This window comes from Tenrec ecaudatus, chromosome 5 (genome assembly GCF_050624435.1).
Source record: "Tenrec ecaudatus isolate mTenEca1 chromosome 5, mTenEca1.hap1, whole genome shotgun sequence".
Lineage (NCBI taxonomy): Eukaryota > Metazoa > Chordata > Mammalia > Afrosoricida > Tenrecidae > Tenrec > Tenrec ecaudatus.
The window spans coordinates 183,229,793-183,246,531 of record NC_134534.1 but is presented as its reverse complement, the minus strand read 5'-3'; the positions used below and the strand labels follow the sequence as shown (position 1 = coordinate 183,246,531).

General features: G+C 51.2%; 1 protein-coding gene across 1 annotated transcript in view; it reads left to right on the top strand.

Moving 5' to 3' along the window:
• Nucleotides 1-15,271, top strand: part of SEC13 (SEC13 homolog, nuclear pore and COPII component) — a 40,329-nt gene extending 25,058 nt beyond the window's left edge. Inside the window, exons 8-9 of the mRNA XM_075550465.1 lie at nucleotides 12,975-13,121; nucleotides 14,882-15,271. Coding sequence (XP_075406580.1) covers nucleotides 12,975-13,121; nucleotides 14,882-14,995 — 261 coding nt within the window. The 3' untranslated portion in view covers nucleotides 14,996-15,271. The remainder of the gene's footprint in view (nucleotides 1-12,974; nucleotides 13,122-14,881) is intronic.
• The last annotated feature ends 1,468 nt before the right edge of the window (nucleotides 15,272-16,739 follow it).

Here is a 16,739-nt window from a genome sequence, read left to right as displayed (position 1 = left end):
GAGTAGAGAGGGAGAGAGTGTAGCGAGAGTAGAGTAGAAAGAGTAGAGAGGGAGAGAGTGTAGCGAGAGTAGAGAAAGAGTAGAGAGGGAGAGAGTGTAGCGAGAGTAGAGAGGGAGAGAGTGTAGCAAGAGGAGAGAGAAAGAGTAGAGAGGGAGAGAGTGTAGCGAGAGTAGAGAAAGAGTAGAGGGAGAGAGTGTAGCGAGAGGAGAGAGAAAGAGTAGAGAGGGAGAGAGTGTAGCGAGAGTAGAGAAAGAGTAGAGAGGGAGAGAGTGTAGCGAGAGGAGAGAGGGAGAGAGTGTAGCGAGAGGAGAGAGAAAGAGTAGAGAGGGAGAGAGTAGCGAGAGGAGAGAGAAAGAGTAGAGAGGGAGAGAGAAAGAGTAGAGAGGGAGAGAGTGTAGCGAGAGGAGAGAGAAAGAGTAGAGAGGGAGAGAGTGTAGCGATAATAGAAAGAGTAGAGAGGGAGAGAGTGTAGCGAGAGTAGAGAAAGAGTAGAGAGGGAGAGAGTGTAGCGAGAGTAGAGAAAGAGTAGAGAGGGAGAGAGTGTAGCGAGAATAGAAAGAGTAGAGAGGGAGAGAGTGTAGCAAGAGGAGAGAGAAAGAGTAGAGAGGGAGAGAGTGTAGCGAGAGGAGAGAGAAAGAGTAGAGAGGGAGAGATTTTAGCGAGAGTAGAGAGGGAGAGGTGTAGCGAGAGGAGAGAAAGAGTAGAGAGGGAGAGAGTGTAGCGAGAGGAGAGAGAAAGAGTAGAGAGGGAGAGAGTTTAGCGAGAGTAGAGAGGGAGAGAGTGTAGCGAGAGGAGAGAGAAAGAGTAGAGAGGGAGAGAGTGTAGCGAGAGTAGAAAGAGTAGAGAGGGAGAGAGTGTAGCGAGAGTAGAGAAAGAGTAGAGAGGGAGAGAGTGTAGCGAGAGTAGAGAAAGTAGAGAGGGAGAGAGTGTAGCGAGAGTAGAGAGGGAGAGAGTGTAGCGAGAGTAGAGAGGAAGAGTAGAGAGGGAGAGTGTAGCGAGAGGAGAGAGAAAGAGTAGAGAGGGAGAGAGTGTAGCGAGAGGAGAGGGAGAGAGTGTAGCGAGAGGAGGAGAGAGAGTAGAGAGGGAGAGAGAAAGAGTAGAGAGGGAGAGAGTGTAGAGAGGGAGAGAGAGAGAGTGTAGCGAGAGGAGAGAGAAAGAGTAGAGAGGGAGAGAGTGTAGCGATAATAGAAAGAGTAGAGAGGGAGAGAGTGTAGCGAGAGGAGAGAGAAAGAGTAGAGAGGGAGAGAGTTTAGCGAGAGTAGAGAGGGAGAGAGTGTAGCGAGAGGAGAGAGAAAGAGTAGAGAGGGAGAGAGGTGTAGCGAGAGTAGAAAGAGTAGAGAGGGAGAGAGTGTAGCGAGAGTAGAGAAAGAGTAGAGAGGGAGAGAGTGTAGCGAGAGTAGAGAAAGTAGAGAGGGAGAGAGTGTAGCGAGAGTAGAGAGGGAGAGAGTGTAGCGAGAGTAGAGAGGAAGAGTAGAGAGGGAGAGTGTAGCGAGAGGAGAGAGAAAGAGTAGAGAGGGAGAGAGTGTAGCGAGAGGAGAGGGAGAGAGTGTAGCGAGAGGAGAGAGAAAGAGTAGAGAGGAGAGAGAAAGAGTAGAGAGGGAGAGAGTGTAGAGAGGGAGAGAGAGAGAGTGTAGCGAGAGGAGAGAGAAAGAGTAGAGAGGGAGAGAGTGTAGCGATAATAGAAAGAGTAGAGAGGGAGAGAGTGTAGCGAGAGTAGAGAAAGAGTAGAGAGGGAGAGAGTGTAGCGAGAGTAGAGAAAGTAGAGAGGGAGAGAGTGTAGCGAGAATAGAAAGAGTAGAGAGGGAGAGAGTGTAGCAAGAGGAGAGAGAAAGAGTAGAGAGGGAGAGAGTGTAGGGAGAGGAGAGAGAAAGAGTAGAGAGGGAGAGAGTGTAGCGAGAGGAGAGAGAAAGAGTAGAGAGGAAGAGTAGAGAGGGAGAGAGTGTAGCGAGAGTAGAGAAAGAGTAGAGAGGGAGAGAGTGTAGCGAGAATAGAAAGAGTAGAAAGGGAGAGAGTGTAGCGAGAGGAGAGAGAAAGAGTAGAGAGGGAGAGAGTGTAGCGAGAGGAGAGAGAAAGAGTAGAGAGGGAGAGAGTGTAGCGAGAGGAGAGAGAAAGAGTAGAGAGGGGGAGAGAGTGTAGCGAGAGTAGAGAGAAAGAGTAGAGAGGGAGAGAGAAAGAGTAGAGAGGGAGAGAGTGTAGCGAGAGTAGAGAGGAAGAGTAGAGAGGGAGAGTGTAGCGAGAGGAGAGAGAAAGAGTAGAGAGGGAGAGTGTAGCGAGAGGAGAGAGAAAGAGTAGAGAGGGAGAGTGTAGCGAGAGGAGAGAGAAAGAGTAGAGAGGGAGAGAGTGTAGCGAGAGGAGAGAGAAAGTAGAGAGGGAGAGTGTAGCGAGAGGAGAGAGAAAGAGTCGAGAGGGAGAGAGAAAGAGTAGAGAGGAGAGAGAAAGAGTAGAGAGGGAGAGAGTGTAGGGAGAAGAAAGAAAGAGTAGAGAGGGAGAGAGTGTAGCGAGAGTAGAGAGAAAGAGTAGAGAGGGAGAGAGTGTAGAGAGGGAGAGAGTGTAGCGAGAGGAGAGAGAAAGTAGAGAGGGAGAGTGTAGCGAGAGGAGAGAGAAAGAGTAGAGAGGGAGAGAGTGTAGCGAGAGTAGAGAGGGAGAGAGTGTAGCGAGAGGAGAGAGAAAGTAGAGAGGGAGAGTGTAGCGAGAATAGAGAGAAAGAGTAGAGAGGGAGCGAGCGTAGCAAGAGTAGAGAGAAAGAGTAGAGAGGGAGAGTGTAGCGAAAGGAGAGAGAAAGAGTAGAGAGGGAGAGAGAAAGAGTAGAGAGGGAGAGAGTGTAGCGAGAGGAGAGAGAAAGAGTAGAGAGGGAGAGTGTAGCGATAATAGAAAGAGTAGAGAGGGAGAGAGTGTAGCGAGAGTAGAGAAAGTAGAGAGGGAGAGAGTGTAGCGAGAATAGAAAGAGTAGAGAGGGAGAGAGTGTAGCAAGAGGAGAGAGAAAGAGTAGAGAGGGAGAGAGTGTAGCGAGAGGAGAGAGAAAGAGTAGAGAGGGAGAGAGTGTAGCGAGAGTAGAGAGGGAGAGAGTGTAGCGAGAGGAGAGATAGAGTAGAGAGGGAGAGAGTGTAGCGAGAGTAGAGAGAAAGAGTAGAGAGGGAAAGAGTGTAGCGAGAGTAGAGAAAGAGTAGAGAGGGAGAGAGTGTAGCGAGAATAGAAAGAGTAGAAAGGGAGAGAGTGTAGCAAGAGGAGAGAGAGAGTAGAGAGGGAGAGAGTGTAGCGAGAGGAGAGAGAAAGAGTAGAGAGGGAGAGAGTTTAGCGAGAGTAGAGAGGGAGAGAGTGTAGCAAGAGGAGAAAGAGTAGAGGGAGAGAGTGTAGCGAGAGTAGAGAGAAAGAGTAGAGAGGGAGAGAGTGTAGCGAGAGTAGAGAGAAAGAGTAGAGAGGGAGAGAGTGTAGCGAGAGTAGAGAAAGAGTAGAGAGGGAGAGAGTGTAGCGAGAATAGAAAGAGTAGAGAGGGAGAGAGTGTAGCGAGAGGAGAGAGAAAGAGTAGAGAGGGAAAGAGTGTAGCGAGAGTAGAGAAAGAGTAGAGAGGGAGAGAGTGTAGCGAGAATAGAAAGAGTAGAAAGGGAGAGAGTGTAGCGAGAGGAGAGAGAGAGTAGAGAGGGAGAGAGTGTAGCGAGAGGAGAGAGAAAGAGTAGAGAGGGAGAGAGTGTAGCGAGAGGAGAGAGAGAGTAGAGAGGGAGAGAGTGTAGCGAGAGTAGAGAGAAAGAGTAGAGAGGGAGAGAGTGTAGGGAGAGTAGAGAGGAAGAGTAGAGAGGGAGAGTGTAGCGAGAGGAGAGAGAAAGAGTCGAGAGGGAGAGAGTGTAGCGAGAGGAGAGAGAAAGAGTAGAGAGGGAGAGAGAAAGAGTAGAGAGGGAGAGAGTGTAGCGAGAGTAGAGAGGAAGAGTAGAGAGGGAGAGTGTAGCGAGAGGAGAGAGAAAGAGTAGAGAGGGAGAGAGTGTAGCGAGAGGAGAGAGAAAGTAGAGAGGGAGAGCGTAGCGAGAGGAGAGAGAAAGAGTCGAGAGGGATAGAGTGTAGCGAGAGGAGAGAGAAAGAGTAGAGAGGGAGAGAGAAAGAGTAGAGAGGGAGAGAGAAAGAGTAGAGGGAGAGAGAAAGAGTAGAGAGGGAGAGAGAAAGAGTAGAGAGGGAGAGAGTGTAGCGAGAGTAGAGTAGAAAGAGTAGAGAGGGAGAGAGTGTAGCGAGAGTAGAGAGGGAGAGAGTGTAGCAAGAGGAGAGAGAGTAGAGAGGGAGAGAGTGTAGCGAGAGTAGAGTAGAAAGTAGAGAGGGAGAGAGTGTAGCGAGAGTAGAGAAAGAGTAGAGAGGGAGAGAGTTTAGCGAGAGTAGAGAGGGAGAGAGTGTAGCGAGAGGAGAGAGAAAGTAGAGAGGGAGAGTGTAGCGAGAATAGAGAGAAAGAGTAGAGAGGGAGCGAGCGTAGCAAGAGTAGAGAGAAAGAGTAGAGAGGGAGAGTGTAGCGAAAGGAGAGAGAAAGAGTAGAGAGGGAGAGAGAAAGAGTAGAGAGGGAGAGAGTGTAGCGAGAGGAGAGAGAAAGAGGAGAGAGGGAGAGTGTAGCGATAATAGAAAAAGTAGAGAGGGAGAGAGTGTAGCGAGAGTAGAGAAAGTAGAGAGGGAGAGAGTGTAGCGAGAATAGAAAGAGTAGAGAGGGAGAGAGTGTAGCAAGAGGAGAGAGAAAGAGTAGAGAGGGAGAGAGTGTAGCGAGAGGAGAGAGAAAGAGTAGAGAGGGAGAGAGTGTAGCGAGAGTAGAGAGGGAGAGAGTGTAGCGAGAGGAGAGATAGAGTAGAGAGGGAGAGAGTGTAGCGAGAGTAGAGAGAAAGAGTAGAGAGGGAAAGAGTGTAGCGAGAGTAGAGAAAGAGTAGAGAGGGAGAGAGTGTAGCGAGAATAGAAAGAGTAGAAAGGGAGAGAGTGTAGCGAGAGGAGAGAGAGAGTAGAGAGGGAGAGAGTGTAGCGAGAGGAGAGAGAAAGAGTAGAGAGGGAGAGAGTTTAGCGAGAGTAGAGAGGGAGAGAGTGTAGCAAGAGGAGAAAGAGTAGAGGGAGAGAGTGTAGCGAGAGTAGAGAGAAAGAGTAGAGAGGGAGAGAGTGTAGCGAGAGTAGAGAAAGAGTAGAGAGGGAGAGAGTGTAGCGAGAATAGAAAGAGTAGAGAGGGAGAGAGTGTAGCGAGAGGAGAGAGAAAGAGTAGAGAGGGAAAGAGTGTAGCGAGAGTAGAGAAAGAGTAGAGAGGGAGAGAGTGTAGCGAGAATAGAAAGAGTAGAAAGGGAGAGAGTGTAGCGAGAGGAGAGAGAGAGTAGAGAGGGAGAGAGTGTAGCGAGAGTAGAGAGGAAGAGTAGAGAGGGAGAGAGTGTAGCGAGAGTAGAGAAAGAGTAGAGAGGGAGAGAGTGTAGCGAGAATAGAAAGAGTAGAAAGGGAGAGAGTGTAGCGAGAGGAGAGAGAAAGAGTAGAGAGGGAGAGAGTGTAGCGAGAGGAGAGAGAAAGAGTAGAGAGGGAGAGAGTGTAGCGAGAGGAGAGAGAAAGAGTAGAGAGGGGAGAGAGTGTAGCGAGAGTAGAGAGAAAGAGTAGAGAGGGAGAGAGTGTAGCGAGAGGAGAGAGAAAGAGTAGAGAGGGAGAGTGTAGCGAGAGGAGAGAGAAAGAGTAGACAGGGAGAGAGTGTAGCGAGAGGAGAGAGAAAGTAGAGAGGGAGAGTGTAGCGAGAGGAGAGAGAAAGAGTCGAGAGGGAGAGAGAAAGAGTAGAGAGGGAAAGAGTGTAGAGAGGGAGAGAGAAAGAGTAGAGAGGAGAGAGAAAGAGTAGAGAGGGAGAGAGTGTAGGGAGAAGAGAGAAAGAGTAGAGAGGAGAGAGTGTAGCGAGAGTAGAGAGAAAGAGTAGAGAGGGAGATAGTGTAGAGAGGGAGAGAGTGTAGCGAGAGGAGAGAGAAAGTAGAGAGGGAGAGTGTAGCGAGAGGAGAGAGAAAGAGTAGAGAGGGAGAGAGTGTAGCGAGAGTAGAGAGGGAGAGAGTGTAGCGAGAGGAGAGAGAAAGTAGAGAGGGAGAGTGTAGCGAGAATAGAGAGAAAGAGTAGAGAGGGAGCGAGCGTAGCAAGAGTAGAGAGAAAGAGTAGAGAGGGAGAGTGTAGCGAAAGGAGAGAGAAAGAGTAGAGAGGGAGAGAGAAAGAGTAGAGAGGGAGAGAGTGTAGCGAGAGGAGAGAGAAAGAGTAGAGAGGGAGAGAGTGTAGCGATAATAGAAAGAGTAGAGAGGGAGAGAGTGTAGCGAGAGTAGAGAAAGTAGAGAGGGAGAGAGTGTAGCGAGAATAGAGAGAGTAGAGAGGGAGAGAGTGTAGCAAGAGGAGAGAGAAAGAGTAGAGAGGGAGAGAGTGTAGCGAGAGGAGAGAGAAAGAGTAGAGAGGGAGAGAGTGTAGCGAGAGTAGAGTAGGAGAGAGTGTAGCGAGAGGAGAGAGAAAGAGTAGAGAGGGAGAGAGTGTAGCGAGAGGAGAGAGAAAGAGTAGAGAGGGAGAGAGTGTAGCGAGAGTAGAGAAAGAGTAGAGAGGGAGAGAGTGTAGCGAGAATAGAAAGAGTAGAAAGGGAGAGAGTGTAGCGAGAGGAGAGAGAAAGAGTAGAGAGGGAGAGAGTGTAGCAAGAGTAGAGAGGGAGAGAGTGTAGCGAGAGGAGAGAGAAAGAGTAGAGAGGGAGAGAGTGTAGGGAGAATAGAGAGAAAGAGTAGAGAGGGAGAGAGTGTAGCAAGAGTAGAGAGAAAGAGTAGAGAGGGAGAGTGTAGCGAAAGGAGAGAGAAAGAGTAGAGAGGGAGAGAGTGTAGCGAGAGAAGAGAGAAAGAGTAGAGAGGGAGAGAGTGTAGCGAGAGTAGAGTAGAAAGAGTAGAGAGGGAGAGAGTGTAGCGAGAGGAGAGAGAAAGAGTAGAGAGGGAGAGAGTGTAGCGAGAGTAGAGTAGAAAGAGTAGAGAGGGAGAGAGTGTAGCGAGAGTAGAGTAGAAAGAGTAGAGAGGGAGAGAGTGTAGCGAGAGTAGAGAAAGAGTAGAGAGGGAGAGAGTGTAGCGAGAGTAGAGAGGGAGAGAGTGTAGCAAGAGGAGAGAGAAAGAGTAGAGAGGGAGAGAGTGTAGCGAGAGTAGAGAAAGAGTAGAGGGAGAGAGTGTAGCGAGAGGAGAGAGAAAGAGTAGAGAGGGAGAGAGTGTAGCGAGAGTAGAGAAAGAGTAGAGAGGGAGAGAGTGTAGCGAGAGGAGAGAGGGAGAGAGTGTAGCGAGAGGAGAGAGAAAGAGTAGAGAGGGAGAGAGTAGCGAGAGGAGAGAGAAAGAGTAGAGAGGGAGAGAGAAAGAGTAGAGAGGGAGAGAGTGTAGCGAGAGGAGAGAGAAAGAGTAGAGAGGGAGAGAGTGTAGCGATAATAGAAAGAGTAGAGAGGGAGAGAGTGTAGCGAGAGTAGAGAAAGAGTAGAGAGGGAGAGAGTGTAGCGAGAGTAGAGAAAGAGTAGAGAGGGAGAGAGTGTAGCGAGAATAGAAAGAGTAGAGAGGGAGAGAGTGTAGCAAGAGGAGAGAGAAAGAGTAGAGAGGGAGAGAGTGTAGCGAGAGGAGAGAGAAAGAGTAGAGAGGGAGAGATTTTAGCGAGAGTAGAGAGGGAGAGAGTGTAGCGAGAGGAGAGAAAGAGTAGAGAGGGAGAGAGTGTAGCGAGAGGAGAGAGAAAGAGTAGAGAGGGAGAGAGTTTAGCGAGAGTAGAGAGGGAGAGAGTGTAGCGAGAGGAGAGAGAAAGAGTAGAGAGGGAGAGAGTGTAGCGAGAGTAGAAAGAGTAGAGAGGGAGAGAGTGTAGCGAGAGTAGAGAAAGAGTAGAGAGGGAGAGAGTGTAGCAAGAGGAGAGAGAAAGAGTAGAGAGGGAGAGAGTGTAGCGAGAGGAGAGAGAAAGAGTAGAGAGGGAGAGATTTTAGCGAGAGTAGAGAGGGAGAGAGTGTAGCGAGAGGAGAGAAAGAGTAGAGAGGGAGAGAGTGTAGCGAGAGGAGAGAGAAAGAGTAGAGAGGGAGAGAGTTTAGCGAGAGTAGAGAGGGAGAGAGTGTAGCGAGAGGAGAGAGAAAGAGTAGAGAGGGAGAGAGTGTAGCGAGAGTAGAAAGAGTAGAGAGGGAGAGAGTGTAGCGAGAGTAGAGAAAGAGTAGAGAGGGAGAGAGTGTAGCGACAGTAGAGAAAGTAGAGAGGGAGAGAGTGTAGCGAGAGTAGAGAGGGAGAGAGTGTAGCGAGAGTAGAGAGGAAGAGTAGAGAGGGAGAGTGTAGCGAGAGGAGAGAGAAAGAGTAGAGAGGGAGAGAGTGTAGCGAGAGGAGAGGGAGAGAGTGTAGCGAGAGGAGAGAGAAAGAGTAGAGAGGGAGAGAGAAAGAGTAGAGAGGGAGAGAGTGTAGAGAGGGAGAGAGAGAGAGTGTAGCGAGAGGAGAGAGAAAGAGTAGAGAGGGAGAGAGTGTAGCGATAATAGAAAGAGTAGAGAGGGAGAGAGTGTAGCGAGAGTAGAGAAAGAGTAGAGAGGGAGAGAGTGTAGCGAGAGTAGAGAAAGTAGAGAGGGAGAGAGTGTAGCGAGAATAGAAAGAGTAGAGAGGGAGAGAGTGTAGCAAGAGGAGAGAGAAAGAGTAGAGAGGGAGAGAGTGTAGGGAGAGGAGAGAGAAAGAGTAGAGAGGGAGAGAGTGTAGCGAGAGGAGAGAGAAAGAGTAGAGAGGAAGAGTAGAGAGGGAGAGAGTGTAGCGAGAGTAGAGAAAGAGTAGAGAGGGAGAGAGTGTAGCGAGAATAGAAAGAGTAGAAAGGGAGAGAGTGTAGCGAGAGGAGAGAGAAAGAGTAGATAGGGAGAGAGTGTAGCGAGAGGAGAGAGAAAGAGTAGAGAGGGAGAGAGTGTAGCGAGAGGAGAGAGAAAGAGTAGAGAGGGGAGAGAGTGTAGCGAGAGTAGAGAGAAAGAGTAGAGAGGGAGAGAGAAAGAGTAGAGAGGGAGAGAGTGTAGCGAGAGTAGAGAGGAAGAGTAGAGAGGGAGAGTGTAGCGAGAGGAGAGAGAAAGAGTAGAGAGGGAGAGTGTAGCGAGAGGAGAGAGAAAGAGTAGAGAGGGAGAGTGTAGCGAGAGGAGAGAGAAAGAGTAGAGAGGGAGAGAGTGTAGCGAGAGGAGAGAGAAAGTAGAGAGGGAGAGTGTAGCGAGAGGAGAGAGAAAGAGTCGAGAGGGAGAGAGAAAGAGTAGAGAGGAGAGAGAAAGAGTAGAGAGGGAGAGAGTGTAGGGAGAAGAAAGAAAGAGTAGAGAGGGAGAGAGTGTAGCGAGAGTAGAGAGAAAGAGTAGAGAGGGAGAGAGTGTAGAGAGGGAGAGAGTGTAGCGAGAGGAGAGAGAAAGTAGAGAGGGAGAGTGTAGCGAGAGGAGAGAGAAAGAGTAGAGAGGGAGAGAGTGTAGCGAGAGTAGAGAGGGAGAGAGTGTAGCGAGAGGAGAGAGAAAGTAGAGAGGGAGAGTGTAGCGAGAATAGAGAGAAAGAGTAGAGAGGGAGCGAGCGTAGCAAGAGTAGAGAGAAAGAGTAGAGAGGGAGAGTGTAGCGAAAGGAGAGAGAAAGAGTAGAGAGGGAGAGAGAAAGAGTAGAGAGGGAGAGAGTGTAGCGAGAGGAGAGAGAAAGAGTAGAGAGGGAGAGTGTAGCGATAATAGAAAGAGTAGAGAGGGAGAGAGTGTAGCGAGAGTAGAGAAAGTAGAGAGGGAGAGAGTGTAGCGAGAATAGAAAGAGTAGAGAGGGAGAGAGTGTAGCAAGAGGAGAGAGAAAGAGTAGAGAGGGAGAGAGTGTAGCGAGAGGAGAGAGAAAGAGTAGAGAGGGAGAGAGTGTAGCGAGAGTAGAGAGGGAGAGAGTGTAGCGAGAGGAGAGATAGAGTAGAGAGGGAGAGAGTGTAGCGAGAGTAGAGAGAAAGAGTAGAGAGGGAAAGAGTGTAGCGAGAGTAGAGAAAGAGTAGAGAGGGAGAGAGTGTAGCGAGAATAGAAAGAGTAGAAAGGGAGAGAGTGTAGCAAGAGGAGAGAGAGAGTAGAGAGGGAGAGAGTGTAGCGAGAGGAGAGAGAAAGAGTAGAGAGGGAGAGAGTTTAGCGAGAGTAGAGAGGGAGAGAGTGTAGCAAGAGGAGAAAGAGTAGAGGGAGAGAGTGTAGCGAGAGTAGAGAGAAAGAGTAGAGAGGGAGAGAGTGTAGCGAGAGTAGAGAAAGAGTAGAGAGGGAGAGAGTGTAGCGAGAATAGAAAGAGTAGAGAGGGAGAGAGTGTAGCGAGAGGAGAGAGAAAGAGTAGAGAGGGAAAGAGTGTAGCGAGAGTAGAGAAAGAGTAGAGAGGGAGAGAGTGTAGCGAGAATAGAAAGAGTAGAAAGGGAGAGAGTGTAGCGAGAGGAGAGAGAGAGTAGAGAGGGAGAGAGTGTAGCGAGAGGAGAGAGAAAGAGTAGAGAGGGAGAGAGTGTAGCGAGAGGAGAGAGAGAGTAGAGAGGGAGAGAGTGTAGCGAGAGTAGAGAGAAAGAGTAGAGAGGGAGAGAGTGTAGGGAGAGTAGAGAGGAAGAGTAGAGAGGGAGAGTGTAGCGAGAGGAGAGAGAAAGAGTCGAGAGGGAGAGAGTGTAGCGAGAGGAGAGAGAAAGAGTAGAGAGGGAGAGAGAAAGAGTAGAGAGGGAGAGAGTGTAGCGAGAGTAGAGAGGAAGAGTAGAGAGGGAGAGTGTAGCGAGAGGAGAGAGAAAGAGTAGAGAGGGAGAGAGTGTAGCGAGAGGAGAGAGAAAGTAGAGAGGGAGAGCGTAGCGAGAGGAGAGAGAAAGAGTCGAGAGGGATAGAGTGTAGCGAGAGGAGAGAGAAAGAGTAGAGAGGGAGAGAGAAAGAGTAGAGAGGGAGAGAGAAAGAGTAGAGGGAGAGAGAAAGAGTAGAGAGGGAGAGAGAAAGAGTAGAGAGGGAGAGAGTGTAGCGAGAGTAGAGTAGAAAGAGTAGAGAGGGAGAGAGTGTAGCGAGAGTAGAGAGGGAGAGAGTGTAGCAAGAGGAGAGAGAGTAGAGAGGGAGAGAGTGTAGCGAGAGTAGAGTAGAAAGTAGAGAGGGAGAGAGTGTAGCGAGAGTAGAGAAAGAGTAGAGAGGGAGAGAGTTTAGCGAGAGTAGAGAGGGAGAGAGTGTAGCGAGAGTAGAGAGAAAGAGTAGAGAGGGAGAGAGTGTAGCGAGAGTAGAGAAAGAGTAGAGAGGGAGAGAGTGTAGCGAGAATAGAAAGAGTAGAAAGGGAGAGAGTGTAGCGAGAGGAGAGAGAAAGAGTAGAGAGGGAGAGAGTGTAGCGAGAGGAGAGAGAAAGAGTAGAGAGGGAGAGAGTGTAGCGAGAGTAGAGAGGAAGAGTAGAGAGGGAGAGTGTAGCGAGAGGAGAGAGAAAGAGTAGAGAGGGAGAGAGTGTAGCGAGAGGAGAGGGAGAGAGTGTAGCGAGAGGAGAGAGAAAGAGTAGAGAGGGAGAGAGAAAGAGTAGAGAGGGAGAGAGAAAGAGTAGAGAGAGAGAGAGTAGAGAGAGAAAGAGTAGAGAGGGAGAGAGTGTAGCGAGAGGAGAGAGAAAGAGTAGAGAGGGAGAGAGTGTAGCGAGAGGAGAGAGGGAGAGAGTGTAGCAAGAGGAGAAAGAGTAGAGGGAGAGAGTGTAGCGAGAGTAGAGAGAAAGAGTAGAGAGGGAGAGAGTGTAGCGAGAGTAGAGAAAGAGTAGAGAGGGAGAGAGTGTAGCGAGAATAGAAAGAGTAGAAAGGGAGAGAGTGTAGCGAGAGGAGAGAGAAAGAGTAGAGAGGGAGAGAGTGTAGCAAGAGTAGAGAGGGAGAGAGTGTAGCGAGAGGAGAGAGAAAGTAGAGAGGGAGAGTGTAGCGAGAGGAGAGAGAAAGAGTAGAGAGGGAGAGAGTGTAGCGAGAAGAGAAAGAGTAGAGAGGGAGAGAGTGTAGCAAGAGTAGAGAGAAAGAGTAGAGAGGGAGAGTGTAGGGAAAGGAGAGAGAAAGAGAGAGGGAGAGAGTGTAGCGAGAGGAGAGAGAAAGAGTAGAGAGGGAGAGAGTGTAGCGAGAGGAGAGAGAAAGAGTAGAGAGGGAGAGAGTGTAGCGAGAGTAGAAAGAGTAGAGAGGGAGAGTGTAGCGAGAGGAGAGAGAAAGAGTAGAGAGGGAGAGAGTGTAGCGAGAGTAGAGAGAAAGAGTAGAGAGGGAGAGAGTGTAGCGAGAGTACAGAGTGTGGAGAACGTGTGTGTAGAGAGAATAGAGTGTGTAGTGAGAGTAGTGTGTGTGGTGAGAGGAGGGAGTGAGTGTGTAGTGAGAGTGTAGAGAGGGAGAGTGAGTGTAGGGAGAGGAGAGAGTGTATTGTGTAGCGAGAGGCGAGAGTGGAGTGTGGAGTGAGAGTAGAGAAAGTGAGTGTGTAGAGGGAGTGTGTGTAGAGAGCGAGGAGAGAGGGAAAGTGAGTGTAGCGAGAGGAGTGAGTGGAGAATGTGTGTGTAGTGAGAGTAGAGAGGGAGAGTGAGTGCAGAAAATGTGAGAGCAAAGTGTGGAGTGAGTAGAGGGAGAGGGAGTGCAGAGAATGTGAGAGGAAAGTGTGTAGTGAGTGTAGAGAAAGTGTGTGTAGAGAGTGAGTGAGTGGAGGGTGTGTAGTGAGAGTAGACAGTGAGTGTAGAGAGGGAGTGTGTGTGGAGAGTGAGAGAGCATGTAGAGTGTAGCGAGAGTGTGTGTGTAGTGAGAGAGAGTATGTGGAGGGAGGGGGAGAGAGAGAGGTAGGGTGTGGGTGGGTGGGTGTGTTTTCCCAGTAGTACTGGAGCCTGGTGCTGTCGTGGTTACACAGCGGGCGGCCCACCGCAAGGTCAGCAGTTCCAAACCATCAGCACACTTTGCAGCAGCAAAGTGAGGCTGTCTGCTCCCATAGTGTCGCCCAGTGTGGCCCGAGCTCCAGCTCTGCAGAGACAGTCTGCCCCTGGCATGGCGGTGACAGAGCCAGGGCAGCTCGTAGCCTGCTCGGTGTGGCCTGTCCCTGACAGCCGTCTCTTTGCAGGACGGGCGGGTCTTCATCTGGACCTGTGATGACGCCTCTGGCAGCGTGTGGTCTCCCCGGCTGCTGCACAAGTTCAGTGATGTGGTGTGGCACGTGAGCTGGTCCACCACAGCCAACATCCTGGCCGTCTCCGGCGGAGACAACAAGGTACGCCCTCCTGCAACCCACGGCACACAGCGTGCATGGGACCATGGGCAGGACGTCACTCCGCCCCTGAGAAGATGGCCCGGGGCAGCTGAGTGGACTTGGAAGGGCAGGGCTGGTTAAAGCACAGCTACTTCCAGGGCCGCCAGCAGCCACGGCTGCCTCGTCTTCTGGAAGCTGCAGTCAGAGACAGAGTGAGGCAGACAGACAGACACTGGGGAATGGGAGAGAAGGACCGAGTGTGATGGGGTATGGGCAGACAGGGAGGGAGTGACAAAGAGACAGAGTGAGACAGAGGAGGGAGGGAGAGGGAGGAGACTGGGAGGGGGAGGGAGAGGGGACAGTGAGAGAAAAAGATGAAGGGAGTGTGTCTTCTCTTCCCGCTCCCTCCAGGAGTCTGTTTCTCCCTCTGCTCTGTCTCAGGCAGAGAAGGACAGCGAGAGGAGAGACAAGATGGAAGGAGTCTGTCTCTTCTCCCTCCTTTGTCTCTCCCTCTGTGTCTCTCTATTCTCTAGCTCTCGGACAGAGACAGGGAGTGAGGAGAGGAGGGAGAATCAGAGAGGAAGAGGGGGAAGGCGGAGAGACTGAGCCTCTGTCTCCTCTCCCTCCTCTCTGTCTCACTCTGTCTCGGAGAGGGAGAGGAGAGACAGACAAGGACACAAGGCGGAATGAGAGCCAGGCAGTGGGTCTCCCTGTCTCAGGGAGGGAGAGGGAACAAGCTTCTGTCTCTTCTCTGTTTTTCTTGGTTTCAGGGACAGAGACAAGGACAGAGAGTAGACAGACAGACAGAGTGAGAAGAGAAAGAGGAGAGGCTAGAGACCAAAATGGAGAGACAGAGAGGAAGTCTCTCCCTATCTCAGGGACAAACAGAGAGGGGGAGAACAGAGTGAGAGACGGGCAGAGAGAGGGAGGGAGTCTCTGTCTTCTCACTCCTCTGTCTCCTCTCTCTTTGCTCTCTTGTCTCAGGGACAGAGAGATAGAGGGAGTGAGAGTGAGTCTCGGGGGGGGGGGGGGGGGGAATCCCTCTCCTGGCTCTGAGAGAGAGAGAGGACAGCAGAGAGTGAATCTGTCTCAAGGAGACAGAGGGAATGAGAGTCAGTGAGAGAGAAAGAAGGAGAACAGAGAGACTATAAGTGAGTAAGTCTCTCTTCTCTACGTCTGTCTGTCTGTCTCAGGGAAAGAGAGGAGAGAAAGAGTAAGATGAAGAGAGACAGATACAGGGAAAGAGAGAGGAGAGACTGGGAGTGAGTCTCTCTCTCTCTCCCCTATGTCTCTCTCGGTCTCAGAGAATGAGACAGGAGTGACAGAGAAGGAGGAGGAGACAGAGACAAAGACAGAGATATGAGAGAGAAGAAAAAGATGGGGGTAGTAAGTCTGTCTCCTCTCACTCCTCTGTGTCTCTTCTTTCACTCTCTGCTCTTTGTCCCAGAGACCAAGGGAAGGAGGGAGAGACATATACAGAGACAGTGGAAGGGAGAGACAGAGTGAAAGGAGAGACGGGGAGGCAAGGGTGAAAGGCAGAGTGATAGACATACAGAGACAGTGGTAGGGAAGAGACAGTCCACCAATAAGGAGGGTGCCTATCTCGAGGAGCCGGCGGGACAGGGAGCAGAGAGAGCAGGGCTACTAGAAAGTCGGAGCACTTTGGAGGAGAACCCCTTGGGCAGGTGGCGTCCCATCCAGGGCCCCATCTCAGAGCTGTAGTGTGTGGCCAGGTTCAGAGCGGGCCGCAGGCCGTAATGGCCGTGTTGCTTGGTTTGCAGGTGACCCTGTGGAAGGAGTCAGTGGACGGGCAGTGGGTGTGCATCAGTGACGTCAACAAGGGCCAGGGCTCCGTGCAGGCCTCTGTCACCGAGGGCCAGCAGAATGAGCAGTGATGGACAGGAGAGGACCGGCTCCCTGGCCGGCGACCAGGGAGGAGCCCGACCCAGGACGCTGCTCCCAGGAGACGGGTCATCTGCCTTAACTCACCTGGTGTGGTCTTTAATTTATTCTCCAGCTCAAGCACTCGTCTCAGAAGGGAAAGCTGCAAACACCTTCAATGTATTCTCGTAAGGTTTCTTTTTTCGGGGGCCATTTTTTACTTACTGTTTGGGTTAGACATTATGAGAGGGGTTTTGTTTCCAAAGTATTGAATAAAATATTGCGTATAATTCTTGCTGCACTCTCTGAACCCGAGAACACCTGGTGTGACTGTGTGCTCGCTGCGGCTGGACACAGCTGGGCCTCCCGTTAAGCTGACAGCCAGCCTGTGGGCTCACAGTCCCCTTCCCTTTCCCGGCCCCCCAAGTGCCGGGCCAAGCCCGCCATCTGCGCAGCCACTCGGCCCCCAGGAAAGGGCTGCACTTCATCCCACCAAAGCCAGTCCCTGAGAACAAAGTTGGAATCTTGTTCCGGGTCTCCAGAAGACAGAAGGTGCCCCAGCCAAAGGTGGGGACAGTCATGCTACAGCAGACTGACACGTGTGCCCTTCCTGTGCGGTGGCAAGCTGGGTGGGGGACAACCTTCCCTGAGCCCTGGCCCCCATGGATTTAGTTCCAAGTGCCCCGTTTGTTGAAGCCTCAAGACCCTGGCAGATGCTGTCAAGGCCCAGACCCATGACGCTCAGTCTGCAGAACTGCTGGACAGACAGACGTTGGTGGTTAGGTAACACAGTCCTGCTCCGCTTGGTGACCATTGCCCGTGCCCACACCGTGCCTGCTCTTTGGAACCTAACCATGTCCACGTTCCAAAGTGGCTGGACGCGTGCTGGCTTCCCTGGAAGCTCTGCCCCCCCTTGAGGCCTGATGCCCTGAGGTACCCGGCCCCATCGCCAGTGAGCCAAACGGTGGGATTGGTGCAGTGTCCCTCAGTAGCTGAGCTCCCAGCTCCACCGCTGAGAACCAGAGTCCTCCCGGCGGCTTAGGAAAATGGCACAGCCACTAGCCTTCCACCGGAGGCAGGGAAATCCCCCCGATAGGTTCTCACAAGTCGGCTGGCCAGGTGCAGATACCCCTGGGGTCAGTCTTCCAGGTAGCTGCCAAGTGCAGATGAAACAATGTCTAACACTGGTGGTACCAGCCACCTTGATGCTTAACCCTTTCACAAAAACAAAGCCACTAGGATCGCGAGAGGCATCCAGAGAGGTTTCCCTGAAATCGCTCCTCCAAGGGACTGATTGTGAAAGGACAACAGTCCAGGCCAGGGACGAGGGGGTTATCCCATCCTGGGAGCCAGAGACTCCAGGACTTGTGCTCAAATATCCAATCAGAATCAGAACTCACCAAACCAGTTGAGGAACAAAGACCAAAACTTTTGACAAGAGACGTGGGCTTTGCTCGCACTAACTTCAGGAAGTCTAAGGGAACTGGTACACAACATCCTAAGGAAATGAGAGCCGCAGACACACATGAGCACCCCAAGTCCTGTGGAATCAGTCACGCTAAGAAAAAGATGGAAACCCACGTGGTCATCGGGGTTTGGGTGGACAAGCATCGTTTCATTAAAGTAGTTGCTCAGCCTTGAAGATGAGCAAACTAGACATGCCCTGCAAAGGTGCCCACGCACAGGGTGAAATACACAGGGGGCATGGTCAGGGGAAACAACACGATACATGCCCTGCAAAGGTGCCTGCGCACAGGG